Source organism: Dasypus novemcinctus, chromosome 3 (genome assembly GCF_030445035.2).
Source record: "Dasypus novemcinctus isolate mDasNov1 chromosome 3, mDasNov1.1.hap2, whole genome shotgun sequence".
NCBI lineage: Eukaryota > Metazoa > Chordata > Mammalia > Cingulata > Dasypodidae > Dasypus > Dasypus novemcinctus.
This window is the reverse complement of record NC_080675.1, coordinates 178,931,093-178,955,476: the sequence shown is the minus strand read 5'-3', so window position 1 is coordinate 178,955,476 and position 24,384 is coordinate 178,931,093. Positions and strand designations below refer to the sequence as shown.

The 24,384-nt window shown below is 43.6% G+C and overlaps 1 protein-coding gene across 1 annotated transcript in view; it reads right to left on the bottom strand.

The window, feature by feature from the left end:
- Positions 1-646: 646 nt before the first annotated feature.
- OCA2 (OCA2 melanosomal transmembrane protein) overlaps positions 647-24,384 on the bottom strand; it is a 370,679-nt gene continuing 346,941 nt past the window's right edge. Inside the window, exon 24 of the mRNA XM_058290617.1 lies at positions 647-1,391. Coding sequence (XP_058146600.1) covers positions 1,307-1,391 — 85 coding nt within the window. The 3' untranslated portion in view covers positions 647-1,306. The remainder of the gene's footprint in view (positions 1,392-24,384) is intronic.

Sequence of the window (24,384 nt, the reverse complement as noted above, 5' to 3'; positions counted from 1 at the left end):
AGATACTGCAGGGACAGGCTGGCAAGCCACAAGAGCAATCAAAGAATCCAAAGGGCAAATTATGAATCCAAAGGGCATATTCTCATAAACTCTCTCCCAGTCTTTCAGGAAGGAAGCAAACTGTTATTCTAACACATAGAAAGGGCACTCCCACCTCAGAGGGTGTCGGTGACAGAAATGGGATTAACCAGGGCTCGCTCTTTCCAGCTCTCTGTGCCCTGAGGGTCTTAAACTTTTGAAGTCTGGTGCTTTATGTGACTGTGATTTCTGAGCAGAATCCCCAGGAACCGTTTTCCTCTCAAGGTATTCCACACAGTGAACTGAGAGCTCAAGAAGAGGCTCTTCCTCTGGGTATAACCAGGGCATGGATAAAGCCAAGCCAACAAGGCCGCCTGCCTGCAGCCAAAGGCAGCTTTCTCTCCAGCGCCGCGTGTGTCGTGCTCCATGGAAGAACAGCTTTTAATAAACGCTGATGGAGCCACCAGTGTCCCAGCAGGAAAAACAGAGAGAACAGAGTTGAGCCTATTTCTCACACTGCAGGAAGTAGCATGCACCACTTTCCACACTGAAAATTACTACTCCGGACTGTTAAATATGTAAAGTTTCATTAAAAATGATAGCTATGACTTATAACACATGAGCTTCCTCAGGGAAAATTTCTGGACTTTTATTTAATGATTGAAAAACTCTAGAGAAAATATAAATGGATAAAATACAAGTTTACATAATATAAAGTACTAGGAAACTTAACAAATTCTAGAACCTTTGCCAAGAAACAGTTTATGTTTTTAAAATACATAAAATATTTCCTTACAACCTGTATGCCTTTTCCCAAGAAGACTTTAAGCTCAGAAAGTAAGACTATTTTAATGCTGATTATTTTAAGAAGAAAAATGATTACATGAAGAAAAACTACAGATAGCTTCTGAAAGAGTAACAGTTAAAAAAGCATAAGCCGTTTGGAGTAGCTTATTTGTGTCTGTTCCTACACAGTATAGAAAGAAGTATTCTGGAATTGTACATAATTTCCTGTGGTGGAATCTTGAGTAAATTACCATGTATTTCCTACGTTTTGTCCTTGGCATACAGGACATAAAGGGAGGCTGTGGTTTGTGAACATTCACTCCAATAAGAATGTGAGTGTCAAGTAAGAACGTGCCAAGTGCCCTGCCCCAGTGTGTCCCCACTTCCTCTATCAGCTCCATGGTGAGCACCCATCTTCTCCAAAGAGTGCTCTCAGGGTAGTTTCCTGGCTGATGCTGGTGGTAGATCAAGCTTCCCTTGGTCTTCAGAGGATGGCTCTCCCTTAATTCCATCCCACCACAATATGAGCAACCAGGAGATAGCACATCCCAACCGTGCAGGAAACAATCATCATGGGGAAGCCCAACCTGAAACACAGAGAAGGCTGGATTAAGGACCAATATCCTAGGACCAATGGAGACAGGACCCCTGCCTTAAGGCTCACCCATGCCTGGTGAGTACTGTGAGATAGGGAGTCATTGTTACATTATAGGATCACAAAAGAACCCTTACTCACAAAGCTAATTACTTTATTTCTAGAAATAAAAAAGATAGTTTTAGCTTAGACACACCTCAGGTAGATAGACCTGGACCAATGCCTCTATTAGATATCACCCATTGTATGCAATTTTATTTACAACGTACTTAAAGTTCTTGGAAAATTTTAATTGAGATTTTGGAGTCTCAATTTCTCCACTTATAAAATGGCCTCAGTGATGACATTTGTTCACACTGTCCATACTGGTTACCAGCTCGGACCACATCATCTACTGAGCAGGCTTCCAGCTGACCTTCATGGAAAACCAACTGCCCAGAGTGGCCATATTCCCACAGGCCTGAAGTCCTTCACTGTTCCAGCTGGGAGGAGCTTGAGAGGTGGAACTGGGAGAAAAGGCCAACTCTGGCCTAGGGAAGGGAGGAGGAAAGAACACTATTTTCTGCATCCCAAAATGTGTAAGGAACATGGATAGATGCACAAATGCAGAAGTCAGAAGAGGCTGAGGAATTTCCTTCACTGCGTGCCTCCTCCATGCATGGACATTTATTTTCAAATGTACCAGTGTTTTCATTAATTCTTATTCTGACTTGTAACCCTGATAGATTCCAATTTGGCATTTGGAAACCATGCTCTGAAGTCATTGCTTCATGCTGCATTGTCACTTGGGAAAGTCCCTGAAAAGTTTACAATTGGTTCCATAAGACTTAAAAGTTAAGTGACAAGAGCCTGGTGTGCACTAATTATAAGAGATTAGGGCATTCAGAAAGAGTGACAGCAGGCCCTCTATAACATCATGATTAAACACTAACTGAAGCCTGGAAATTACAATAATGGAATCCTAGAGCAGACTTTGAAACTTTAAGAAAGTAGTAGGATTCACTTAACTTCTCTTATGAACAGAATTCTTTTTACAAAAAAAAAAAAAGATTTCAGGAAAACTTTGTTTTTGAGAAAGCTGAACATGTTTGCAAAATGTGAGATGGGATCATAGATTTTTGGGAAATTACAATGTATGGCTGCAAACAGATATTGAAAACAATATATGTTTCAAATCACTCCAAAGAAAATGAAATATTTAAGTATAAACTTAGCAAAATATGTACAGGAACTTTATGCTGAAAATTTCAACATGCTAATAAAAGAAATAAAATAAAACCTAAATAAATAGACATTCTGTGGACATGGCATGAAAGACTCAACATAGATGATGACAATTTTCCACAAGTTGACTAATAGGTTTAATATAATTCCTATCAAAATCCAAGCAAGGATTTTGTAGACAGAGAGGCTCATCCTACAATTTATATGGAAAGGCACAGCACCTTTTTCTTGGAAAAGAAGAATAAATGGGGAGGAATCAGCCTACCTTATTTCAAGAATTACCGCATAGCTATAGTGATCAAGGCAGTGTGGACAATGTGGAGGGACAGACACACAGATCAATGGAACAGAATAAAATCCAGAAATAAAACCATGCAATTACAGCCAACTGATTTTTGACAAAGATGCAAATGTGATTCAATGTAGGAAGGAGAGTCTTTTCAAGAAATGATATGGCAGCAATTGGACATCCATAGGCAAAAAAAAATCTAATTCTCAACCTCCATTTCACTCAAAATGGATTATAGATTTCCAGGTACAATGTAAAATCATAAAACTTTTAGAGGAAAACATAAGAAAAAAAATGTTTTGGGCATATGATTTAGTAAAGAGTGCTTAGACATGACACCTAAAGCATGATCCCATAAAAGAAAAAAATCAATAAAATGGACTCCATCAAAATTAAAAGTAAAATATTTTTTCCCAATAAAAGACCATGTTAAGACGATGTGGGGAAGCAGACATGGCTCAACTGATAGAGCATCCGCCTACCATATGGGAGGGTCCAGTTTTTGTTACCCAGAGCCTCCTAATCCATGTGATGAGCTGGCCCACATGCAGAGCTGCCGCACACAAGGAGTGCTGTGCCATACAGGAGCACTCCTGCATAGGGGTGCCCCAAGCGCAAGGAGAGCCACCCCACATGAAAAAAAGCACAGCCTGCCCAGGAGTGGCACCACACACACGGAGAGCTGATGCAGCAAGATGATGCAACAAAAAAGAGACGCAGTTTCCCGGTGCCGCTGAGGGTGCAAGAAGACACAGAAGAACACACAGTGAATGGACACAGAGAGCAGACAACAGGGTGGCGGGGGAGGGGGGCAGGGAAGGGGAGAGAAATGAATAAAGTAAAATCTTTAAAAAAATGATATGAAGACATGCTACTCTCTGAAAAAAAGGCATGGAGGATGCTTACAATGAAGTACACAAAAGCTGGTTCTTCGGCATCTGCTGTCATTTTCTCTATGTTTGACAATCAACAGAAATATTATGCAAAAATATAAATGTTGAAAGGGAAGACAAGCAAATGTTACTGAATACAACAAGAGAGTTTATGGTGAACGGTAATTAAAGTTAGATTGATTCTTGGTGATGACCTGAGAAAGTATTATCCTGAATGGAAATAAAGGAAAACCATCCACCAGGGAATGAGCCAATGACACAGGTTTCCAGATGGCCTAGAACTAGTTCTCTGGGTGAGGAGCATTCTGTGTTGTCCTGTGAGAGTCTAACCCAGGGTCCTCAAAAGGTAGATTAACCATCAAACAAATGTGGGAAAGGGCTGGAAGATACAACGTTAAACAGGTTCTCTACAGCTGGGTTTCTCGTAGGCTTAAAATACTCATGGACCTTGTCCAAAACGGTCAGATTAACCCCCTTGTATAGAAGGGCAAAGAATCCTCCTTTAAAACATCTCATAATGTCTTCTGAGCCACCCGTGTTTTGTGGGTTAATGAGTAAAACCCTGCTCTTGGATGTGAGTAGGCTGCAGAGAAGTGGGTAGTAGAGAGAGGAAGAATTTACTGCAAATGCCAGCTGGATTATTTTAGATTCTAGCGCCATTGTCTACTAGTTGATTTGTTATGATACGCCAGCAAAGACCAGTACTCACATTCAAAGATATATGCACTAAAAGGGCTCTGAAAGAGCCCCTAACTCATAAAGATGCACATAGTAGGGGTTCTGTGAATGAAATCCAAGCTTTTGACCTTCAAACAGGATTCATCTCTGTAAATCGTCTTTCTATAGACAAGGAGCCAGCAAACCACAGCCCTTGGGCCAAATCCTGTCCACCACTTATTTTTATGAATAACGTTTTATCGGAACACTGTGACGCCCACTCGTTTCACATTGTCCAGCTGTGGCTGCACAGCAGAATTAAGGAATTGTGACAGACACCTGATAGCCTGCCAAGTATTGACTATCTGAAACTTTACAGAAAAACTCAGCTGCCCCCAGTTCTAGATAAGCATGGAGATGAGCTGAAGCTGTTTGTCAGTGCCTCCTCAGCACCTACCCAAATGCAAGCAAGTTCCAGAAATATCCAGGAGAAATAAATCACGAGCCAATATGTCAGTTTTCTAGTAGCCACATTCAAAAAAAGTAAATGGAAACAGGTGAAATTAAGTTTAATAATATACTTTATTTGCCCCAGCATGTCCAAAATATTATTGTAACATATAACCAATATAAAATTGTTGGTGAGATATTTTATGTTCATTTTTCACAGCTCTATCCAGACTGGCCGCACTTGAGGGCTCAGCAGCGCCTGGGGCTTGCAGACACCTGTTGGCAGGTGCGGTTCTAGAAGGTGGTGGCGTCCAGCTGAAAGCACCTGAAAAGGCAGTTTCTTTGGTCCTGATCTGGGGCAGGGGCGCTGGGAGAGGCATGCAGGTGGATTCCTGTGGAGTTAGACCTCTCTGAGGGTAGCTGGCCTGTGGTAGCAGGGTGGGACACTCCTGGAGTCTCAGCTGCCCGCAGGGTCTTGCGCCACCCTCTCTGGACTTGTCAGAGCTGGGCCATGCCAGCTCACGGTTGGGAGGCTTACGGTTTGGAAGTCGCCGGATGGAATTCCTCCAACCTTAGGGTCAAGACAAGTGGTGAAGCTGTGTATTGGACGGCGTTTTCTTTTTTTAAGATTTCTAAATTTTTTTACTGTTTCTCCCCGCCCCCCACCATTGTCTGTTCTCTGTGTCTATTCACTATGTGTGTTCTTCTGTGTCTGCTTGGATTCTCGTCAATGGCACCAGGAATCTGTGTGTCAACTCCGTGTGTGCAGCACCACTCCTGGGCAGGCTGTGCTTTTTTTGTGTAGGGCAGCTCTCCTTTGTGGGGTGCATTCCTTGTGCATGGAGTTCCCCTATGTGGGGGACACCCCTACGTGGCAGGGCACTCCTTGCGTGCATCATCAGCACTGCACATGGGCCAGCTCCACACGGGTCAAGGAGGCCCGGGGCTTGAACCCTGGATCTCCCATGTGGTAGGCAGATGCTCTATCCATTGAGCCAAATCTGCTCTCTAACAATGGCTATAGAACTGGGCATTGGATGAATGAAGGCAAGGAAGCAGCCAGCTTCTTTCCACGGAACTTAAAGGGTGGAGTGCCCCTCCTGGGGTGAGCCCCCACCCCGGTTTCCGGTGCAAGTGCAGGTGACCTTGATTGATGTTTCCATGTCTCACTCACTCGCCAGCCTCCAGCCCACTGGAAGTGATTTTTATTTGAAGAGAGCAAGGTAATGGCTTCCTGCCAGTGCCAGCAGGACTCCAAACACAACATTTACTCTCAAGTTTTCCAGGAGCACTTTCATTTCCCAGAAGATCCATTTGTCTTGCTCCCTAAGCCTCTCAGAAAAGCACTACCTGGGCCCAGAGGCTTAGGGAAAGCGTGTTTGCTGAACAGCCAGCATGGCATTATGCTGCTGTTTCCCATTGGGATTATTTTTAATACACTTTGGCTCCAACAACTCATGCTGCTACAGGAGACAGAAACACTGGAATGCAAATGCGCAAATCAAGATGCGGAATGTCAGATGGACGCCAAGACAAATCCTGCCTTAAACGTGTTCATTTTCTATGTTAAAATATGCTCGTGCTGGCACACAGAGCTCCAAGGAGCCAAGGCTTCTTCTGGGTTGCTGGGAAAAACAGGCAGACACAGATGGGCATCTGCGCTGAGAGCAGAGCGCAGCGTGTGGAAAAGAAACCCGTTTTTAAAGAAATATTTGCTAATGAAGTCTCTGGCGTGGGTTCAGACTGAAACCATTCTTCCCTATTTATTTCCCTTCCCAAAGGGCTTTATAACACACCACTACTGTAGTTCTTAATCCAAAAGCCGTTTCCCCTTCCGCCTTTCTGCGGGGGAAATGCATGCTTCCGATGAGAAGGCAGAAAATCCAGGGCTTCTGGAGGCCGCTGGGGCGACCGGCAGGAGCCAGCCTTCAGCAGAGCTGCCCACTTTCTCAGGCCAGCGCATCCCCTGCGTCCTACTGTCTTCTGCCCCTTGGCCGACAGGGGCCATTTTCTCATTGTCAGCACTACATCCGTCCCCGCCCCCCTTGAACAGCTCCCGGGGTGACCAGGCTGGGAAGCCTCCTCCCAGGCCTGGTGTTTACCACGGAAAGGGGGCTTCCAGGTTCCCGGAGGGTCAGAGCAGAAGGTGCATCCGGAAGGTGGGGACGCGGTGGCCTCAGCGCCCGCAGGGCCTGCACACCGCACAGAGGGTGATGGCTGCAGAGAAGGACACAGAAGAAGTGCAGAAATCTTGGTGGGAGCGGTGCATCGAGGTCAAGAGGCAAAGCGTGGGCAGGACGATGCATCTAGGGATGAAATTCTAATGTTCAGCGTAGGCTCCAGCATTTCAGGTAGGTTTCTTTTTCAGCATTCAACCTAAGGAAACGTATCTACCATCCTGAGCAAGTAACAGAGAGGAAAGGAGAATACAGCCTGTCTTGGTTTTCCCTTGGGGAACTTTGAGGGAGCCCCCCAGGCCGTTTTTTCTGTGAGGCCCCTGCCCTGGCCACGCCCCCTGGCCTGAGCGCCTCTCTAGCCCCCTTGCTCAGACCTGGTCTGCCAGCCTCTTCTCCCTGACACTTCCCCCATCTTGGGAGACACCTTTACTTGATGCGCCCCCAGATGAGCATGCACCCAGGTCCAGCATGGACTCCCACAGCCCTGTGGTCATCTGCAGGCACCCGGCCACCGTTAGACTCCTGGACAGTCCTGCTCAATACCTCTTCTAATGCTCCTGGGCTCCTCCCACAGTCACATTGTCAGAAAATGACCTTCTTTCTCCTGGCTTTTTGAAGAACATTAACTTGATCCAGTGTGGGCATCCCAACGACTTGATCTCTGCTCTTTGCCTTTACCTTCCTTTAGTCCTTTTGAGTGTGACATGTCCCCTCGAACTTGCTTGCAGGTCCATGGCCCTCCTCTGAGAATGATGTCCTTGGAGTGCCACCTTCTCACACCTGCAACGCCTTCCTTCTGGCGGCATCTTCTACTGGTTGATGGATACTGCCAGACCCTCCCGCGCCCTAGTAGAATGTCCTTCTCTCCACCCAACGCCTTCAACATCATTTACATAGCACCTGTGTCAGGTAATGTGCCAATAGTATGAAGAGAAATAACACCTGGTCCCTGCAAGGGGCCAACAATGAAAAAGGCAGATATTATAACAAATTTACAGTGCATCAAATGGGTGCTGGAACAAAGGCACCCACTAAATGTTAGGTAGGGAGCCCCAAAAGTGAGCAACTACTCCATGGGCTGGTATCACCTGGTGTGGGGGTGGAGCTGGTGCAGAGCAGAGAGATTTAAAAGATGGCTCTGAGCTCCGCAAACAATAGTGAGGAAGAATTTAATTGGCAAAGACGCAATTCAGAGAAAACATTCAGTTGTTCTGCTACTTCCTGAAATAATGTTGATTTCAATTTTTCCAGGAAATCACCCATTTTATAAAAATTCTGGTTTTTATTAGCACATTTGTGTAACCGCCTTTTAAATATACTTTTTTATTTTTAATTTTTTAAAGAAACATTAAATAAATGTTACACAGAAAATATAGGGGATTCCCATATGCCCCACTCCCTAGCCCTCCTACATTTTCCCACATCAGCCACATCCATCATTACTGTGGTATGTTTGCCACAATTGGTGAACACATCTTGGATCATTGCCACTAAGCGATGATTATAGTCTACATTGTAGTTTACACTCTCTCCTGCACATTTTTGCAAGTTATTACATGATATACAATGGCCTGTACCTGTCATTGAAATGTCATTCAGGGGAAGAGGACTTGGCCCAGTGGTTAGGGTGTCCATCTACCACATGGGAGGTCAGTGGTTCAAACCCTGGGCCTCTTTGACCCATGTGGAGCTGGCCCATGCACAGTGCTGATGCATGCAAGGAGTGCCCTGCCACGCAGGGGTGTCCCCCACATAGGGGAGCCCCACGCGCAAGGAGTGCACCCCATAAGGAGAGCTGCCCAGTGCAAAAGAAAGTGCAGCCTGCCCAGGAAAGGTGCCGCACACACGGAGAGCTGACACAACAAGATGATGCAACAAAAAAAGAAACACAGATTCCCATGCTGCTGACAACAACAGAAGCGGACAAAGAAGACGCAGCAAATAGACACAGAGAACAGACAACTGGGGTGGGGGGGAGGGAAAATAAATAAATAAATAGATAGATCTTTACAAAAAAAAAAAAAGAAAGAAATGTCATTCAAGATAATTCCCAAGTCCCAAAAATGTCCCCAAATTACACATACTTTTCACTCTCCCTCCCCTCAGAACCTCCAGTGCCACTGCCTCCACATCTATGATAAAAGTTCTTCCATTGCTAGGGATCACAAGTCTACAGTAGAACAACTGTAAGTCTACTCTAGTCCATCGTCCATTCCCCAATCCTGAGGATTCTGTGATGGTGATGCCCACTCCACCTCTAATTGAGAGGGGGCTTAGGTTTCAGGGGCAGCTGGATGGGACTCTTGTATTTTCTTCATTATTTTTTAAACCATCGTTATTATATCATTTTCCTATTAATTGTATTTGGTTATTTTATTGGCTTTGATTTTGAAGTTTTGGATCACAGAAGGGTTACAACTGTGTCAGGGGAGGATCATCAGTGTGGGTCTTAGAAAGGGTGATGCATGGGAGGAGGTCACCTGGGGCATACCTATAAGGCATATGAATGTGTTCAAGTGTTCATGGGCCATTGTCACAGTGGGTGGAGATCCAGAGAACAACCAAAGAAATATCAAATTCCCATCCTAGGGAGCTCTGCCGCATTCTCTAATGGGACAGCAAGAATCCCCTGAGTACAGAGGCAGAGATTAGTGAAGGAAGATGGACTACTGATGGGCCCTTGATTGTGATGACTGTACTTATGAACTTTTACTTCTGAAATTGAAACTTAGCATAGTATTATAGGGTGCTTAAGCATTACCTCCTGAGACCCTTCTTATTGCTCAAATATGACCTCTCTCTAAGCCAAAACTCAGCGTATAAATGCATTACCTTCCCCCCAGCATGGGACATGACTCCTGGGGATGAGCCTCCCTGGGACTACTCCTTGGGATTACTACTAAGCACCAACTAGAAATGCAACTGGAAAAAGACCTTGACCAAAGGAGAAAAAGGTAAAGACAAATTTGTAATAGTCTTTAATATCCTTTATCTCTGTCGCTATAATCACTTTTTGACTCTCTAATTTTGTTAATTGTTTCTTTCTTCTCTCTATTCATTGTTGCCAAAGGTTAATATATAATCCCAACAATATTTGCCCCATATATATATATATATATATATATCTTGATTCATCAATTGTACTATTTTTAGTCTTCTAATTCAGTAATATTGGCCCTGTGTTGTTCGGATCTTTTCTCCTAGTTTCTTCAGTACATTTGTTTGTTTACTCTTTTTCCTTAATTTAAAAGTAATTAAAACACCTGCGGATAGGCTTTGTTCCTGAGAAAGGCTCAGGCTCCTGTGAAGATGGCCATGTTGCTTAGTTCTTTGATGCTGAAAGAGCTGCCCTTAAACTACAGAGCATGGGACAGAGCAATGGGGTTTGCTGAGCAACCTGAACAACCAGTCACCCTATCTTCCTGTAAAATAAGATTTTCTGCAAGAAATTTCGAAAAGAAAGTATATAAAGTAACAATTAAAAGGTCTGGTACTTTGTAAATGTTCTTGAAAGGGCATACATTATCATTTGTATTGCAACTACTACAAACTCTATTATTACTATGATTACTATGGCTTCTATAATTATTATTATTACTTCTTGTATTGTTTTATTCTTTGAACTACAGATCATTTTCCCCCTTATTTTTTTTTTTAACTACCAGGGCCAGGGATTGAACCCAGGACCTCATACATGGGAAGCTGATGCTCAACCTCTCAGCCACATTGGATTCCCTTCCTCCTTATTTTCAATTTACCCTTATTGTATTGTGGGCAAAGTCTATGGCTTGAAAATGCCCAGTTATTAAATCTTTCAGATTTTCTTCCTGGCTTAAAAATGATGAATTTTTGTAGCTGATTTGTGTCTCTTGAAAAGAAGGCAGTCTCCATAGAAAATAGAGAGGACACAATATTTAATAATTCACCTCTCAGAGACTGATGATATCATGTTACAGTCTTCCACTGCAATGAAGTTTATATTAATTTCTCCTTTTATTACTAGCAAAATTTACTTTACACATTTAATGCCATATTTTTTGGCATATAAAAACTATGATATTGACTCTGTCCCATTGATTTTTTAACATATGATATTGACCCTGTCCCATTGATTTTTTAACATGAACTCTAATTTATAGAATATTATATGGATTTCTACCTTTACTAGCTTTTCAACTGTATTAGCCAGATTTATTTTTATTAATAATTTTATTTTTCATCTTTCCATATTTCTCCAATCTCCATTTTATAAAGCAGAATTCAGTTTATTTTTAATCCCTCTTTCATATCTTCACTTTTTAATGTTTTGTTTGGATATCCTTCTATAATCTTGGTTTATAATTTAGGTTTTGTATTTTTCATTTGCTTTCCTTCTTTTGTTTGCTAACTTGTACTTTCAGCTATATACATTCTATATGATTTGTCTTTATCAATATTCTGAATTTAAAAAATTTTTAAATTATACTAGTAGTTACTTTTAAGTAACAGTATCAGTAAATCTATATAACTCAATTACAAATTCAGTTTCTGAAGCAAGATAAAGAAAAAAGGAAGTTTTCATTTCTCTGAAGCACACCTCAGTCCATTTCTTGGTCTTCTTGAATACAATATGAGGTTTTAGAAGAGGTTATATTTAAATTCTTATTATATTAAATTAATTAAATATGTCAATATAGTAATTATACTATTATATATTAATATCAAATTCTTAGTTATAATATATATATCTTCTGTATAGGTACATTCTGAGTATTTAATTCTGTTTGATTTGGACTATTTACAGATGTTACCTTACCTTATTTCTGCAAGTAGGTGTTTAATTTGGTCTTTGTGATTATAATCAGTCATTCTTACAACATCAGTTGCACAGCTTCAGTGATTAATTTTGGGATGTACAAGTTCATTTCCAGAAAAGAAGAGCAGTGGTGTTTTTCTGAGGCCTTATTCACCTCACATATTTATGATGAGGTTGGGATGATGAAGCTGGCAACTTGACAATTACAGCAGCAGACATCTATATTTGATTGTGTTCCATGCAGCATTTTCCACGGTTTACACATAGTACTCAGTTAACCATCACAACAATTCTACAGGACAGGTGGTAATATTATTCTATGAAAAACTAAAGTACTGAGAGGTTACTTAACTAACCAAGGTTACACAGCTTGCTGGTAACAGAGACCCAGAAATGTTTCTATATCTTTAATATATGGATGCAACTTGATTGGACCTAAAATTAGAATCCCAGGATCATAATAATTTCCTATTAAAACTTTGACATAAGGCACTTAATGGTATACAGGAATAGGAGGTTCTCTACATTTGTTTCTATTTGGATATATAAGATTTCTGGATTCTTGTAAAAATATAATTTGTAATTTAAAAATACTAACCAGCTGTGCCATTAAGTTAATTTTATTTGAGACATAATTTTGATATATATTCCAGTTTCAATTGTTGGGTTTCTTTTTCTCTGGTATTTTGCTCCCATTTTATTTTCTTCCATTGTATTTTGCTCATTGCTGCTGTATATTTATTTCTTTATGATTGATTCATCTTTGATCTAATAGAGTTCTATTCAGAACTTACTCCCCAATGGACAGGTTTGTAGGTTGTCACTGGACCCCTAAAGTCCCCTCAGGTGCTGCTGACATCTTCTCTCTAGATGGAACATGAAGGCTGGTTGATGTGCACACCTGACACGGACCACCTATCCTATCTGCAAATGTAAATAAACATGGAAGGCTGGTTGATGTGCACACCTGGGGTGGACCAGCTATCCTGTCTCTCAATGGAAATATGAAAGGCTGGATAATGTACACATCTGGGATGGACCAACTATCCTATGTCTAGATGTTAACATGGAGGGCTCGTTGATGTGCACACCTGGGATGGCTGGGATAGCTCTCCTGTCTCTCCTATCTCTAGATGGAACACAGAAGGATAACTGACGTGCACACCTGCGACAGACCAGCTTTCCTGACCCTGGATGGAACATGGAAGGCTGGTTGATGTGTACACCTGGGACGGACTAGCTCTCCTGTCTCTAGATGGAACATGGAAGGATAATTGACGTGCACACCTGGGATGAACCAGCTTTCCTGTCTCTAGGTGGAACATGGAGGGCTGGTTGATGGGCCCATTTGGGATGGACCAGCTCTCCTGTCTCTGGATGGAACAACAAAGGCTGGTTGACATGCACACCTGGGATAGTCCAGCAGGCCATCACTCAGTGGCCCTCACATTCAAAGTGAGGTCTTTCCTTGCTCCTGATGTGCTCTCTGGGGTGAGAAAGAGGGTCTATGTCAGAAAATCAAGGCCAAGGCCCGTTTTTGAGGCTCACTGTGGAAGTCTCTGCCCTTCCATCCCTGCAGGCTCTTCTCCAAATGGTCTCACTTTCCTCATCTTTGAGCGACCTTTTCTTGTCAAAGTCCTGGCCAGAGAGTCAGCCTTTGACGTTGATACGGGATTAAATATATTTCTCAATCCAATTTTCTTTGTTTTGTGGTAGAAATTCTTTCCAGACTCTGGCTAACTTAATTTTTAGAACTCTTAAATGTTTAATTTTTCTTTGCCTCTATTAGTTAGCAGTTGGTACTCAGGGACTGACATCATGGACCTCTCTTAACCTGGAAACTGACTTGGGACCACCTTCCGTTGCCTGCAGGAGTGTGGGAACGCCTTGTGGCCTCACAGCTCCCGACCCCTGCGTCCAGCTCCGCCTTCTGCAGACCCTGCACTCCTCAGCCTTCCTCTGAGTGCTCATGGGCTAGCCAGCCATGTCTGCCCACATTTAGCAGACCTTCCCCAGGGTTTTATCCTCAACCTCCCCGCCTCCTGAGCTGTTGTTCCTCTGCACTTAGCAACCCAAGACTGGTGACTTTAATTATCACATTTCTGCAGGGGGCTCTCATCACAGTCCACAGCCTCCACCCAATCCCTCTGGCCGGGTATCACCCCCCAGGTGACCCTCTCTGCCAGTGGGTCCAGCATCATGGCCCCTGAAGCCTGGCGACCTCATGGCTTGTCACTGGGGTATGGATTTTGTTCCAGCACTCGGCCATCCTAATTTGCTCCTTCTTTCTGTAACCTTTGTAGTACATCAGTTGTGAAATCCTAACAAGAATCGGTTTCTATAAATATTTCAGACCTTTTGTCCATTAAAAAAAAAAAGAATCCCCCCTGCTATAACAGTGGTTCTGCTTTAACTTTTTAATGGTATTTTCATCATCTTCCTAATCCATTGTCTTCTCCCTCCCTCTCTCCCTCCTTTCCTCCTTCTACACTTGTATTTCCCCCTTTTCACGCTCCCTCCTTCCCTTTTAATCATGAGACTTTTCTGTGCCAGGCACTGTGCTAAATATAAAATATGTTCCCTGCTTAATAACTTTCTGAGGCAGTCCTGGATGGGCTAAGTAGACCCCGTATATGCTGCTTCCCCAGCGAGCCAGGTCAGAGTCCTCTCCTCTCCACCTTTACATGACCACCACACAGCACCTCTGTGGGCTGCTCTCTCCCCACAGCACGTCCCACACCTACACCTTTTTTGGGTTTTGTTACCTTTTTACCTATACTTATTTTTAAACATTTTTTATATCTTTATCAAGGCATTCCCATTACTTCTATTCAACTCTGTGAAAATGGTATATCCAGTTCAGGAAGGCAAGGGAGAAAAAACACATTAAGAATGGAAGGAAGAAACAAAACTCTTTTTCTTTGTAGATGACAAGACAATGTATCTAGACATTCTAAGAAATATATAAAAAGGCTATTAAAACTAACAAATGAATTTGGCACCGTCACCGGAGACAAATTATACTGGTATGTACTTGAAAAGTTGCAAATTAAAATAGAACACATTACCATTTATAATGCAGTCCAAAATATGAAACTCTTGGGGATAAATTTAACAAAATATGGGAAAGACCTGTACGTTGAAAACTAAAACATTGAAAGAAGACTGAAATAATCAGAAATGCACTGTGCACATGGATTAGAAGGCCCAGCATTATCAAACTCTTTCCACACTGATCTATTTATTAAATGAAATCACATGCAAAAAATCTCAGCAATTTTCTATATAGAAATTGACAAGCTGACTTGAAAATTTATATAGAAATGTAAGCAACCTGTAATAACCGAAACAATTTTGAAAAATAAGAAAAATAGAATCTGAAGACCTTTTCCTGAATTCAAGACTCATTGGAAAGCTACAGTGATTATGAAGTTATTAGTGAGAAGAGTAGACATTTAATCAATAGAACCAAGTAGAAAGTCCAGAATAGACCAATCTATACAGTCATAATCAAAAGAGGTGTCAGGATAACTCCATGTAAAAGCTAAAACCTAAAACTTCCAGAAAAGAAACTATTGGAAAGCAAGGGTTTTTTAGATAAGGCACAAAATGCACAAACCATAAAAAGAGTTGTTGGAAGGAACTTCATAAAAATTAAAACCTGCTTTTCTTTAAGAGACATCATTAAGGAGAGGAAAAGGCAAGCCACCAACAGGAAGAGAATAATCCAATATATATGATTGATAAAGGGCTTTTACAACTTAATAATAACAAGAAACAAGAATGGTCAATAAGAACACAAAAATATGCTTAACATCATTAGGTATCAGGGTAAAGCTTATTAAAATTACAATGAGACTGCAACAACTTCTAGCATGGAAAAGTTAAAAAAAAACACCGAGTCTTGCAGAGAACACAGAGCAAAAGGAACTTTCATGTACTGCTGTTAGGAATATAAAATGGTGCAGCCACTTTGGAAAACAGGTTTGCAGTTCATTATAAAGTTAAGAATACACTTGTGTTACAAACTACACCCTCTCTCTTAGGTTTTTACCCAAGAAAAATAAAAGTAGATATCTATAAAAGACTTATACGTAAGTTTTCATCAGCACTTTATTCACAGTAGCCAGAAAGAACCCAAATGTCCATTTACTTGTGAAGGGATAAACAAACTGTGGGAGGTCCATCCAATGGAATATTACTCAGCAATAAAAAGGAACAAACCTGTGCACATAACAACATGGACGTATGCACAAACATTATGGTGAAAGAAATCAGATATGAAAGATATAAACACGGGCCCTTTTATACGAAATTCTAGAAAAGGCAGATCCATTCTACAGAGACAAAAAAACAGATCAGTGGTTGCCTAGGGCTAAGGGTGGGATAAGGATAGACGTTAAAAGGGCACAACAGGATATTTAGGGATGATGGACATGCTTTTTATCTTGACTGTGGTGGAGATTACATGGTTGTACACATTTTCCAAAATTCACTGAACTTTATCCCTAAAATACATTCATGCAATGTATAAATTGTCTGAATAAAGTTGGTGAAGAAACAGGAAGTCAGGGACATTTGCTATGGTTTTAAGGAAAAGCAATGATGCTGAGCTTGCTGCATGCAATTGTGAAGACAGGCAACAGGGATCATGGAGGAGGGCGGCGTGAGGGGCTCGTTGCTCCTCGTGGCAGGAAGTCGGTAGATAGCGTCTAGGCTGAGAAGTCGTGAAGGACCGCTCCAGGGTCACAGATAAACAAAGGAACCAAAGGAAGAAACAGTTCAATTAAAATTGGAAAACGGGATTAAGCATGGGAGAGACTGGTGAGGAATACTGCCTTTCATTAAAAGTCTTCCAACACATCTTTCATTTTTCACCTTGTATTACTTAGACAAAATATTAAAATAGCTAACAAACTGAACACATCCATTTATATAATTCATAGGATGGAGGATTATAATGACAGAATGAGAAAGGCAGTATATATTGATGGAAAGATCCCCAAGACATACAGTTAAGAAAAAAAGCAAGCGGTTAAAAAATACTTGTGTGTTGATTTAATATACATGGAAATAAAACTCTGGGAGTCAATATAAACCACTTTGCGTGTATCAGAGATTTAGTGAGTAGATTGACCATGGTAGTTCCGAGCAAGAAACAGCTTTAATTTTCTCCCTCCACTTTGCTCCAAACCCCACTGTCACCCTGCCCTCCCCAGGACAAAACCCCATGTGGTGATTTTTCCAGTCCCTGTCAGGTATTGCAATAGCCTGCTTTCATGTATTTAAGTTCAGACTAAGCTAAACACACAGTCCATTCACACTGTATTTGCATCGTCTTCCCCCATACTTCTCTCCTACCTAGGCCTGCCCGGTGCATTCACAGAAGCAACGAGAAGGAGCTGTGTGCCCTTTCTGCTTCCGTCCTAGCGCCCCCTCTCCTTCTGCTGCTGCCTTAGGCAGCGATGGCTCCCTCCAGCGGGGCCTGGAGCGGGCACGAGGGCTGCCTGCCGTCTGGGAGGTGTTGGCGTGGGGTCCGGAGGCCTGCCGAGGCTCTCCCTCCTGCACCTCCCTGGCGAGGCTGACCCACCTTGCTCCAGGAGTGAGCCTGCACCATGGGACCCCATCCCGGGTCTCCTGGGTCATCAGAACATCCCTAAAACACAGCTCTGGGCCAAAGACTGCACTAAGCTCTGTGGGACGATGGCGTCAGCACACTTGGGGTGCAGGCGCCCCTGCACCCCTCTTCCTTTAACCCACTGTCCCTGCAGTAGCCACTCCAGGCCCCCCTGGGAAACATGGAGGCACCAGTCTCTGAGCCCCCAATATCCTGGAAGACATGGGTTAAGACTTCCAAGGACTCTCCCACCAGGATCCTTCCCAGCAGCAGCAGGGAGCAAGCCCCCAGGTTCCTGCCACCCCCAGTGGAGAGCACGGCTCCTTCCCACGCTGCCATTCGACTCTCTGCCAGAAAGCCCCCTCTCTCTGTCGGCTGGATGCCCAGGCTCTCTTCCATACGCCCCAGTCCAGCTTGATGGGCAAGGGTGTGGACCAGGGCCTGGGCTAGGCAAGCCCCACACAGACAGCTCAGCACTTCCCTTCCAAGAGCAGGGCCTGTCACTCACTGGCTCAGCCCTGTGGGACTCAGGGGAGATAGGGTGGGGGGAGAATCCCACCTAATAATTGGAAGTACTTTGTTCGTCAATAGAGACACACGGGAAGCGGACGTGGCTCAACTGATAGAGCGTCCGCCTACCACATGGGAGGTCCAGGGTTCAAGCCCTGGGCCTCCTGACCTGTGTGGAGCTGGCTCACGCACAGTACTGATGTGTGCAAGGAGTGCCCTGCCACGCAGCGGTGTTCCGGCATAGGGGAGCCCCACGCGCAAGGAGTGTGCCCCGTAAGGAGAGCCGCCCAGCGGGAAAGAAAGTGCAGCCTGCCCAGGAGTGGCACCGCACACACAGAGAGCTGACGTGGCAAGATGACGCAACAAAAAAAAGAGACACAGATTCCCTGTGCCTCCGAGAATGCAAGAGGACACAGAAGAACACACAGCAAATGGACACAGAGAGCAGACAGTGGGGGGGAAGGGGGAAGAAATAAAATAAAAAATAAAATAAATCTTAAAAAAAAAAAAGAGGCACAGATGAAGGTCTAGGGCAGCAGCGGCCAGATGTTTGCAGTGGTTATTTCCAGGGAGGGACAGAGGGACAGCGTAAAGGGGGGTTTCTCTAGTTTCCTCTCTCTCCTTCTGTATTGTCTGGTTTATTTTAACTTTTTACAGTGAGAATGCATTCATGCATTGCTTCTGACACTGGAAAAAACTGCAGTAGAAGTTTAGTTCCTTAAAAACATCTAAAACCTAAAGGCAAGGCTACTCAGCCCCAGTGTGAACCTCATTATCTGTACAGGAACGCGGCCGTGTTTTCCCATAGGCATGTGTTTTTGCTCAGGTGTGCAAGGTTTATAGCAACGCAATCACAGGACAGGTGATGTGTGTTTTTTTCACCTTGGAAGCTTCTAGAAATGTGGTTATGTCTGAAAGCCTGGCCTTGGCCCTGGGCAGTCTCAGCCTAAGCGTTCCCAGGGGCTTCTTCACGCTGCGGGAAGCTCAGCAGAGCAGCCCCCTGGGGCGCAGACCCCTGCACTGTCCACAGAGGGGCCGACCACCAGGGCCTCCACAGGTGTAAGTGGGGTCCAGACCCCCCAGCAAGGCAGAGGCCGGGAAATGAGCGCAGAGAAGCTCTCTCCTTAACAAGCCGTGATGACCTGCCTCCGCCGTCATCTGGAGGCCTGCTCAACTGGATTTTTCAGTGTAGAATGTCACATTTAAGGAGGAAAACAGACAGCAGATAACCCTTATTAATTGGCACTATTTTAGTAATCCAGATTTCAATTTAAAAATGATTATAGTGTCCTTGGGGATACATAATTTCATCAATTATCGTTATCATCAAACCTTAGCTGAATTCGAAACCACTAAAGTCTACTGCGTATTCTAAAATCTAAATGGCTTCCCTTCCAGTTTTGGCCACATTGCACTCAGTAGAGTACACATATGCACCAGGAGGATGGGGCCATGGGGAAAAAAATAGAAAAGAGGAAAGCTGTGTGGATGGCTTTCTGTTTGGTAGCAGCCCAGGGACATTCCAAAGTGGCCTGCTGAGCCTTAGAAAGAATTTTGGGTCAATTCAATATGAAGTCCATCCTGATGCCTCCATGGGCAGGCACGCTGAATACCTCCCACTGGGCTTTCCATCCACGGCACTGACTTTAACTTTCACACATTTGACTTTGTGTGTTTCTTTGTTTGCTTGAGGTGAAAATAAGCAGTAGAAGAAGGCATCCCTCCTCTAATTCTCTTACAGAATCTTACATTCATTAGATTTAGATCTCTAATAAACTCTACTTTGCACATTAATAATGTAAACAATATGCCTCATCAAGTACTTATAAACCTAATATAAGAATAAGCATAAGTGCAAACAAGATTACAAAATGGAAACATTTAAGAACATCTCTTTTTAGTGCACTGGAATCACATTATGAAAAGGTTGCTATTATCTGCTTTAAGTCATTTAGGATTTTAGAATATTTCCATAGAAGAAAATAATCATGCAATAATATTTCAAACAAAATCCAAAGCTCAAATTTGTAAAAGGTCTTTCCATTATTATTTTAGAAAATTTGAATAGAGAGACTGTAAGCTTTATATCCATGTGAAATTTCCTGAACTGGATAAATGCACTTGAGATGGCTGGCTACATAAGGAAATATTCTTGGTCATAGAAAAGGCACATGGCAGTATAAACTGCTCAAGAAGCACAGTGCAAGCATTGGTGATGGTCTGAGACCTTATGTACCCTAGAAAAGATCTGTCCTTAGGGGTAATCCATTCCTGTGGGTGGGAACCTATTGTAGGTGGGACCTTTTGATTGGATTTAGTGAAGATCCCTTTGATCAAATTACTTTCAGTGAGGCATACACCAGGGTGGGTCTTAATCCTCTTACTGCAGGCCTTTATAAATAGGATGAACAAAAGGGGCAAAGGGGATAAAGACAGAAACACCTCCAGAAGCTGAGAGAGAAGGTCCCAGAAGCCAGAAGCTGAGTTCAACAGAATCTGGGAGAGAGAAGGCCACAGAGACACACAGGACCTCAGACAGAAACCCCCAGAGGCTGCGGGAGGGGCCCCAGCAGTTGGAGGCTGGAGTCAGCGAAGCACAGAGGCACAGAGAGAGGTCCCCAGAAGCTGAGAGAGGAAGCCATGCCAACCAGGAAGCTGAAAGCAACGAGACCTGGGGTCTCACTGATGTGGACATTTTCACAACCTCAGAACTGTAAACTTGCAACCTAGTAAATCTCCATTGTCAACGGTGACCCATTTCTGTTATATTGCTTGACAGCCCTGGGCAAACTAAAACAACATCCTACACTCCAATGCTCAGAAATGGATTGGCAGGTAGGTAGGTAGACAGACTGGCAGGTAGACTGGCAAACAGGTAGACAGAATGATGTCGCCAAATGTGGCGAAATTTTAAAGTTGGTAGATTTGAGTATCTGGGGGAGGGGGTTCTCTGTATGGGATTTGTATTAAACCATTCTGTAAGTCTGAAAGTATTTCAAAATAAAATGTGAAGCAAACACATTTTAAAGACACATTACCCAGTTTGAAATATGTTACTATTGTCTCTCTTCACTTATCAAATAATTTCTCCATTATATGGAAAAATTTAGGTGGGCATAGCTTTAATGTCTGAATCTCCCATGTGGAGTTATTTGGCTAAAGGGATTCCTCCCATTTCTGTTTTTAAAAACTACAGTCCTGTGCTTATGTAGTTTTAAAATTGTGTATCTATGGAAATAAAATTTTGTCACACCAGAAGTCACGGTTTTGGCAGGTGGGGGAGAAAGCCTGCTGGGAACTTCCCAGGGCTGACATCAAGGACACGCCACACAGCAACAAAGCAAGCCTGGAAAGAGTCAGGAAGCCCACCGAAAAACCTGCAGAGCCTGGCAGGAAAGTATGACACGCAGGACACAAAGTCATGTAGGACACGCAGGGAAAGGAGCTGATTCATGGAAAGCTGGAAGTTAGGTTTCTTGCGGGGGAGAAAGGGAGAGGACATGTAGGAATTGCACATGAGCTCTATTATGTCCCAAGCATTGTTCGGTGAGCTTTCCACGTGTCTTCTTATTTATTTTCACAGCTGCCTGGGTCTTGTTAGACAGATTAGCCCCACGTGGTGGATGAGGACTCAGATACAAGCTCCAGAGCAGAGACAGATCCAGCAAACTGTGAGGCACCAAGCTCTGGGGGGTCCCATGATGTCAAACCAGGGGGCTGCCTATACTGAGTGTCTGAGAGAGAGTGAAGGTTAACCTATGCTCCTCTGGACGTTGGGAATAAATTCAAGGTCAATTATATTTGAGAAACCCAGGTTGAAGAGTTACACACATTAGTCAGGGAATCAACTGCATGGCTCCTTGAAGTCTAATATAACACTCTGTGGCTCTCCAAGAATTAGGAACTCTCAAAAGCCAAACCTGTTTCAGTTATTTGAGATACAAAAAGAAGCACATGGAAAATAAGAGGCCGCAGTTCCTATTTGTGTCCCACTGTGAGGAAAATTCTGATCTAACCCAGGACTGACTTGTCATTGCATAAAAGCACCTTCTCCGTTTCATTCTAGCTGAGTGCCTCCTACTGCATGTTTCTTCAAGAAATACCAGGTCATGGCCACCAAACACATCAACCTCATTTTATTAAGTCTGTAAACTCAAATTGGACATTCCCAGGTTTAAAAAGTCACTTTGCCCCATAAGTCACTCTCATTGGGAGCTCCAACCATTAAAAATTCTCCCTCGAGGTGACTCAAAAATCCCACTTGCCCAGGGGTGGTGCCACACGGGCGGAGGGCTGGCATAGCAAGATGACACAACAGAAGGGAGACGCAGATTCCCAGAGCCACCTGACGAGGGTGTGAGCAGACACAGGGGAGCATGCAGCAGGTGGGCACGGAGAGCAGGCAGTGGGGGGGGGGGGGCGGGGAAGAAATGGATAAATGAATCTTTAAAAAAAAAAAACAAAAAAAAAACCCCACTTGTACTTAGGAGTTCTTCTATCCCCTAAAGCAACCTGGGGCTATTTTCTCTCTCTTTGGGTGTGTTGGAGGGCAACGCCCAAGCCTTGCTGACCTGTTCTTCCAGGGTCAGCACACCTAGCTCCTTCCACTCTTTTGGACATTCTGACACTGAGAGCTAGCTTCTGAGAACTGAGCACAAGACCTTGCAGGCGGACATTCGCCGTGCAAACCGCAGAGGGCTTCCCTTGCCGCCATCCTTTACTTCAAGGTGGCCAGGTGTTTTGGCTACCATTTACCACCAATTAATTCCTACTTAGCAGTCAGCTGAGATCTTGACAAATTTTGATTTCTCTTAGATACTTTATCAGCTTTACAACTGCTTCAGCCCTCCTTGTATATTTTTTTGTCTTTTTTTTTTACTATTACATTCAAAAAATGGGGTCCCCATATACCCCCCACCCCCCTCACCCCACTCCTCCCCCCATAGCAACAATCTCCTCCATCATCATGAGACATTCATTGCATTTGGTGAATACATCTCTGAGCACCGCTGCACCTCATGGTCAGTGGTCCACACCATAGCCCACACTCTACCACATTCCACCCAGTGGGCCATGGGAGGACATACGATGTCCAGTAACTGTCCCTGCAGCATCACCCAGGACAACTCCAAGTCCTGAAAACGCCTCCACATCTCATCTCTTCCTCCCATTCCCCACTCACGGCAGCCACCATGGCCACTTTCTCCACACTAATGTCACATTTTCTTCAGTTACTAATCACAATAGTTCATGAATAGAATATCAGTAAGTCCACTCTAATCCTTACTGTATTCCTCCATCCTATGGGCCTTGGATTGGTTGTGTCCATTTCACATCGATATCAAGAGGGGGCTTAGATTCCACATGGATGCTGGATGCAATCCTGCTTTCAGTTATAGGCACTCTTGGCTCCATGGTGTGGTGGTTGGCCTTCTTCAACTCCATGTTAGCTGAGTGGGGTAAATCCAATAAAGCAGAGTGTAGGAGCTGAAGTCTGTTGAGGCTCAGGGCCTGGCTATCATATGGTCAGTCCAGAGATGCAGGTCCCCTGGGTATATATTAAACCCTAGCACCAACTACAGTTCTGATGAAAGTAACAGGAGAAGCTTGTGAAAAAAAGATCACATCTGAGTCCAGCTCCATCACACAGAAACACAAACTCCAAAGAAGGGCCAATTAACATGGCACTGAACTCCATCTGCCATGTCCATAGAACCTGTGGGTCTCTGTAGCCCTCAGAAGAACCAACATCCAGGGTTTTATCTACTTTATCTGTCTCTGGGACTCTGCTGAGGTATGCATAAGGGCAACCCCTCTGATAACCTCCCAGCTCTTTTCGGAAACTCATAGCCATATAAACTCATTTGTCCTTTCCATTTCCCCCTTGATTCAGGTCAAAAAGCATTTTTAACTCCTGGTATTATATGTAGACTGAGATATTCTCCTGGTCTGAGTTGACCCGTTTATTCAAGGTCATTTTCTAGTTACATCATCAGCTGGTACTTGGTAGTAATCCCTCAGTGCCAGGAAGGCTCATTCCTGGGAGTCATGTCCCATGCTGGGGGGAAGGCAATGCATTTACATGCTGAGTTTGGCTTCGAGACTGACCACATTTGAGCAACACGGAGGCTCTCAGGAGGTAACTCTTAGGCACCCTGCTGCTCTAGGCCTTGTTCTTATTTCAGGTGCACAGGCTCACAAGCATAGTCATCAGTATCAAGGGCTCATTGTTCGACCTTCCTTCTTTTTTGGTCTTTGCCGTTGCACTTGGGGGATTGTTGCTGTTCCTTTAGGGGCTGTGATCGAGCTCCCCTGGCTAGGAACTCAGCACTCTCTCAGTCGTTGTTTTTAATTGTATCCACTATGAAGATAT